This window comes from Malus sylvestris, chromosome 15 (genome assembly GCF_916048215.2).
Source record: "Malus sylvestris chromosome 15, drMalSylv7.2, whole genome shotgun sequence".
NCBI classification, from domain to species: domain Eukaryota; kingdom Viridiplantae; phylum Streptophyta; class Magnoliopsida; order Rosales; family Rosaceae; genus Malus; species Malus sylvestris.
This window is the reverse complement of record NC_062274.1, coordinates 30,232,722-30,239,614: the sequence shown is the minus strand read 5'-3', so window position 1 is coordinate 30,239,614 and position 6,893 is coordinate 30,232,722. Positions and strand designations below refer to the sequence as shown.

General features: G+C 40.2%; 1 protein-coding gene across 1 annotated transcript; it reads right to left on the bottom strand.

Moving 5' to 3' along the window:
- Window positions 1-5,655: 5,655 nt before the first annotated feature.
- LOC126602905 (uncharacterized) lies at window positions 5,656-6,604 on the bottom strand. The gene is made up of 2 exons (XM_050269727.1): window positions 6,115-6,604; window positions 5,656-5,747 (listed from the first exon to the last, which is right to left on the bottom strand). The coding sequence occupies exons 1-2, from the start codon at window positions 6,602-6,604 to the stop codon at window positions 5,656-5,658; spliced, it is 582 nt and encodes a 193-aa protein (XP_050125684.1).
- Window positions 6,605-6,893: the final 289 nt, after the last annotated feature.

The window sequence follows — 6,893 nt, the reverse complement described above, 5'->3', positions numbered from 1 at the left end:
ATGTGATGAGATATCAATATATCATATAGGTCACTACAGGTGACTCTGACTATTATATGCTAGCCATAACTGATGAGATATTGATATGTCGTATAGGTCACTAGAGGTGACTCCGACTTACATGCTAGTATATATAATGAATATATGTGATGAGCTAACATATGTGGTGAATACGTGATGGGCTAGTAGACGTGATGGATATGCGATAAGTTAACATATGATTATAAATATGTGAAGCATGACTTGAATCAATAGATGTAAATAAAGATGTATATTTTTATATTCTAAGTCTGGAAATTATATAGGTGTTGTAGCGAGGGGTTATAGAAATTTATATGACTTCTATTAAAATTTTAATTACTGGGCCACTCACCTTTGTCTTGTCTTCACCCCCAGGTCTTCTTAGCTGAGCTTTCTTATTGTTGAGGAATCGTGGCGATTCTTAGTATTGAAGATTGTTCAAGGGTACGATTCTTAATTCACTCTTCTGTACTTGCTTATGCTCTAACGTCACGTGTGAAGTGGGTTCATTGCCGCTCACCAGTGCACTCTGGTATTTAGGCACTCTTAGGTTTAAATTTATTCATAATTTTCCACATCATCACACTTTATGGCTTCGTCACCTTCCAGGTGTCGGCCAGCACAGCTTGATTCGGAGTTTTAGTGGACATTCCGGGTCGGGGTATATCACTAACTGATTCTATATCCCCATCCCAATCCCTATCAATTAAGACGATACCTTTAAACCAGTCCAAGTCTTTCCAAAAGACGATGTGGTGTATGGTTCCCAAATGAGGTTGAGTCTGGTTGTGAAGCAGTAATGGTTGTCAAATCCCTTCTTGACATTGTGCAGTACTCTGAATTCCTGGATACCTAGCCTGGTTCTATACCATTGATTAAATAGCTCAAAATAGGTGATAAGTCTAAACACGGGTCGGAGAAAGATTCTAGATAGCCATGTTATAGCATATTAAAATGCTTTTCAAGAATTGGGAAAGCGGGAAGTGCAAGCCTAAATCCAAGAACCAATGGTAAATTCTGGTACATAGAAGTTGAGAATTGGACGATGTGAGAAGCTTAGCATAGATATCCTAGCCGGGTTCCCACCAAACCTTTGTACTGACCCAGAAGGTCCTAACGATCCTCTACAAAAACTTAGCTTTCCTCTTAATTACAAACCCTTGTTAATGGAATGATGTAAGGCAAATTCTTGGAAAATGGTGGCTCAAGGTCAGCCTCATGAAAACCTTATATTCCCTGAGGAGATCCTACCTTATGGAAATTGCTCTTTAATGGAACTTTAGCTTTAGCCAGTCGTGACCAAGAGACCACCGGTTTAGCCTAGTGGGCCGAGAATGCCCAACTTATCAATTTTCCGATAAACTACTAGGGGCTTATGTAGCCCATGCCGAATTAATCCTATTCTGGGCTGAAGCAATGAACCTATTTAAAGTGGCTCATTTCGTAGCAGAGAATCCTATTATGATTTACTTCCTCATCTAGCTACTCTAGGTTGGGGGGTAGGTCCGAGTAGGGAAGTCCTAGACACCTTTCCATACTTTGTGTCTGGAGTACTTCACCTAATTTTCTTTGCAATATTGAGCTTTGGTGGTATTTATCATGCACTTTTGGGACTCGAGACTCTTGAAGAATCTTTTTCATTCTTCGGTTATGTATGGAAAGATAGAAATAAAATGACTACAATTTTGGATATTCACTTAATCTTGTTAGGTATAGCTGCTTTTCTTCTAGTATTCAAGGCTCTTTATTTTGGGGGTGTATATGATACCTAGAAAGGTTTATGGAAGACATCATTGATGATATACTTAAGGGTTTGAAGAAATTTTGAATTGATGGTTGAGAAAAGTTTGAGCCCTTTCTTTTTTGAATAATTTGGGGGTTTTTTTATGAGGATGAACGGGAAAGATTCGAGGTTATATACATTACGTAGTGGAATCATTTAACCATTGAATATGGACTGACTCACTTGCGATCAGTGAATCTAATAGTTAAAACTAGTACAGAACATCAGAGAAAATTTCTTGTTTCTAGTGCACACGCAACAAATGCAAAGCCTTATCATTACAAATTTTGTGGCACGATATTCAAGATTGCACATTTGAATCCTAAGCGCCTCTATTTCATCATCAAGGGTCAGATCACTACATGAAGAAGGAAGACTAAATGGTACGTATTCCAACTTACTTAAAAAAGGCATGGTCCTTGGATAACTATCCATCCTTACGGGGAACAAGTTGCCTTTCCAATGCATAGTTAGGGGCAATTGTGTGATCATAAAAAAGAACATGAAAAAGAAGGCGGATAAAAACCTTTGCCCTCTAGAAATGAAAACAAAAATGATACAAAGAAAAGGGGGGGACTGGAAACCTAAAAGGTCTAAACTTGCAATACAAGCTGAACACCATGACAAGGTTAGGAAAAAAACAAAAAAAAGTGAGACAAACATGTATGTTGAGATGCACATTAATTTGAGAAGTAGAAGCCAAGCAAGCTAACATAGTCTGAAAACAAAACAGCACAAGCCACCGACGGAGGGGAATCATGTCATACCAAAGTTGGAGAAGACAAGCGCATTTTATAAAAATTGTTTGCAACAACATTTTCTTCGCGATATATGTGAGAGACGTAGAAAGTCATCTTTTGAAGCAGTCTAAACAAATTGACCATTGTGTGCAAAAAGGCCAAGGAGGAACAAAATTAGTCAATTGGATAGCGAAATACTAGAAAAGTCACTTTCCAACCAAAGACAATGCCAACCTCGCTGATATGCAAACTCCACACCACTAATAATTGTTGATAATTCTACATAAAGAGTTGTAATGACCAATCTATTGGCAGAAACCACCAAAACATTGACCATAGCAATCCTTGAAAACTCCTTTACATGTAGCAAGACCAGGATTTTCTTTAGACAATTCTTAATTTTAATTCCATAAAAGAATGAATACAAAGATTCATTGGTTCTGGATTTTGTTTGGCATGTGATTTTGGCTTTTGCCTTTATTCTTTGCATGCATGTGTTGGATCAAAACCCAAGTATTTTTCGAAACTATAAAGGTTTTCCAACACTAAGTACATCCTTCGAGAACCTTGATTTGGTGTGGGGGTGCCAAAAAGTGGCCAAATGACCATGCATATACATCTGCTTTGTAGGGTTGTGCATATCTAAATTTTTAAGAAAATTATCACGACCGAGGAAGGAAACTCTTGGCCCTTGACTTTTACGTATGACCTATGGGCATTACTGTGTAAATTACTTTCAAGGTCTAGGTTTTGAGCACGAGGCTCCGCATCAATGATAATGTTTGTAGAGATATAAGTTGGCATAACAGAAACCAAGCTTATTAGGCAAATACTAAGGTTTTAATAGCATGTGGTTCAACACTCACTTGCCGAGTATGGAATTAATGTAACTTGGACATAACTGATCATGAAAAGAACACCTTATTTTCCAGAAATCAAGTCAGATAACATCTTCAGTTATGTAAAAAAAATGAAACTCCATCGGTAGGACTTGAGTAACTGATGAAACACGAACTCTATCAACATTTGTCACAAATGCACTTGAGTGAAATCAATCATACAACGTGTTCGTGGTGGGAATTTCCGTGGGGAATGCTTCCAGGCCGACGAGCACACAGCTCCCCGAGAGGTTGGCACCGGTTGATGCTTTCTGTCGGGCTTCTGCTTTATTGGCGGGCTTGTCGGGCAAAGCCTGTCGGGCAAGGCTTGTCGGGTAAGGCTGAAAGAGAATGACAGAGTTAACTTTGAAAGGTGCCTTTATGGGGCCTTGAATGTAGGCCTTGAGGCTCACAATCAAGATTAACTTTGTATTGCTCAGGCGTGCCACTACCATCTTCAACATGGTAGATGTAGAACAGATGTTTTGAGTTTTAATTATATATATTCGAGACACTATGTTAGTTATTGACAGGTGCCTTTGTGGGGCCTTAGGTGTAGGTCTTGAGGCTTCCCATAAATAACTAACTTAGTACTTAAATACATAAGGTTCCTTTTGTGAGTTATATGGGTCTTATAACCATTATACTTCTGATTACCTGAGCTCAAAGAACAAAATGGATCCAAATAGGTGCCTTTGTGGGGCCTTGAGTAGGCCTTGAGGCTTCCCATTAGAATCCCTTCTATACTCAATGTTCTTGCCCGAGAAATAGGATGAATCCAAATAGGTGCCTTTATGGGGCCTTGAATAGGCCTTGAGGCTTCCCATCAGAATTCATCCCATACTCAGACGTTATACGATCATCATAATATAACAGAAATAAAACTAAGTGGCCCGTCGATTACTTGCGCCCCAAGTAACTTCGGACTTCTTGTTATCAAAGCTTGTAGTGGATGGGTTAAGTCCACATCAGGTTCTTTTTTATGCCTTGAGGCCAAGGACTTTTTAGGGTGATCAAATCTTATATGCCCGAAGGCTTAGAACTTAGATCTGATTTGAACTGTCAAGACATATTCAAATCGGATTCAAGCACTGAGAGAGTCTTTTAATAGCCATATTACTAGAAACAACTTGGATACAACTTGAAGTATACAACATATTGCTAGGCTAATGAATGAAAAAAGACAAAAACAAAGCAGGTCGGGCGAGGTTAACCTTGTCGGGCAAGACTGATCGTCTTGCAACTTCCTATCTTTATGGGTTAACAAAAGGTTTAAAGGCTTAGAAAAGCGGTTGGGAAATGAGTTTGCAGAAAGAAAATCGATACTATAGCAGGCTTTGAGTAGGGTAGCAGAGCTATTACAAAGGGTTTATCCCGAAAGGGACGAAAGCTTGGGCTGACTACAGCTTCGTTTTGAAGGCAAATCTGGCTTTTGAGCAGAGTTTGTGCTTTTGTTTGTTTGTTTGAGTGTCCTTGATTCTGACTTCTCCTTCTCCTTTTATAGCCACCTTGGTTTGGCCTCCTGTAGCAATAATCTTGCCCGAATGTAGTTTGAAGGATAGTGACTCATCAGCTATTTACTTGTACTGCCATTTAAAAGTACTTTTTGGGCTGATTAGCTGGCTGGTCTATACCACTTGGCCATTGGGTAGGTGAGCAAGTAGTCTGCATGGCCTGCACCTAGTCAGAAACGGGCTTCTCTATTTTCTAGGTTTGGGCTGAGCTTCGGGCTTTTCCTTCTCTTTTTGGGCCAACTCCCTTATAAGCTCAAAGTTTAGGTTTTGATCCAAACAGTGCCCCCTTCAATTGATATTTAGCCTGGAATTCCAGGCGCCAATATTAATTGAAAAGCTGCATGCGTCTGCACCCTTGCTCTTGGAACTTGTATCTTCTGGTGGAGATTAACGCCACCCGGAGTCTCTCGATCTTCCCACGACCCTTGAACTACCTTGTGACATTCCTATAAATTCTGGTTCTCCCCACAAATCATCCTCGATCACATCTTTTATCCACCCCAGGTGTTTCTGCTTCCTTAGTTTTATTTCAAAACTGTGAAATGAGTTCTTCAGAGTTTAAGTGGGGTTTCTTAAAACTCCATTTTCATGAGAAAAAGAGTTCTCATCAGATAAATACTATCTCTAACACCCTTAGTCAAACACCCTGCTATCTCCAACACCCTTGGTCAGGCAGTTTCCTCACGACGGTTTGCCTTTCTGTTTGCCGTCGTGATAAATCAGGCTTCACCATCACACGTGGTGGTAACTCTGCCTGAAGATCCCCTACCAGGCGCGTCTTGGCCAAACAACCCGATCACCTGATCAGGTCCTATCCAGGAAGACATCGAAAAACCAGCTGAAAATAACATTGTATCCAGAAGGAATCGAATGTAGTACTTTGAACTTGGATCTGTTTGTAAATATCACCAATTTGTCGAAATGAAATAAACATTATCTTAGCAACTTTTTGTTTTTCTATCTTCTTTTGAATGGTTGGTGATCATACACTGCACCTTGATATCCCGAAGTCTGCTTTACCTTGCGTCCTCCTCAATGGTAACAATCTCTAACATCCCATAATGTAGGACAATATTTTTTTAAGAATTTAACATTAATGGGATGTTTCTGCCAATTCCCTTCGAGGTCCGTCAAGTAGTACCCCCCCTTGTCTAATACTTGACTAACTATGAAAGGACCTTCCCACGTCGGGCTCCACTTTCCAAAGCCCCTAAGCTGAGCTCCAAGAGGAAGAACTGTCTTCCACACCAAATCCCCTTCCTTGTAAGATTTTACTTTCACCCTCTTGTTATATGCTCGGGCAACATCCCTCTTTCCTTCCTGAATATGGTTCAGAGCTTCAATTCGGGTTACATCTAAGTCTTCAATCCCTTGACACATGGCTTCGATGTATTCTTCGCTGTGTAACCCAAACTGATTTTGAATTCTGACAGAACTCACATTGATCTCCATGGGAAGCACTGCATCTTGCCCGAAGGTTAGAGCATAAAGAGTTGTCCCTGTACCTGCCCTCTTGGAAGTCCTGTATGCCCACAGAGTATTCCCCATCTTTTCATGCCACTTCTCCAGACTGTCCAACACCATTCTTTTGATAATGTTCACCAAAATCTTGTTTCTGGATTTAGCCTGGCCATTTGACTGTGGGTAATAAGAACTTGACCGGATCATCTTTATTTTGTAGTTGTTTGAAATTCTTCAACTTCTTTTGAAATAAAAGATGGCCCGCGATCCGTCACTATGGTTTCAGGCACCCCAAATCTATGCAGAATCTTAGTCTCAATAAAATGTTTGACCGTAGTTGAGGTTATGGTTTTCATCGCCGAGGCCTCTACCCACTTGGTAAAGTAATCCGTTGATACAATGATAAAAGTGTGTCCCTTGCTAGAAGCCGGGTAAACCTGCCCGATGAAGTCCATCGCCCATCCTCAGAAGGGCCAAGGCTTAACTATTGGATTCA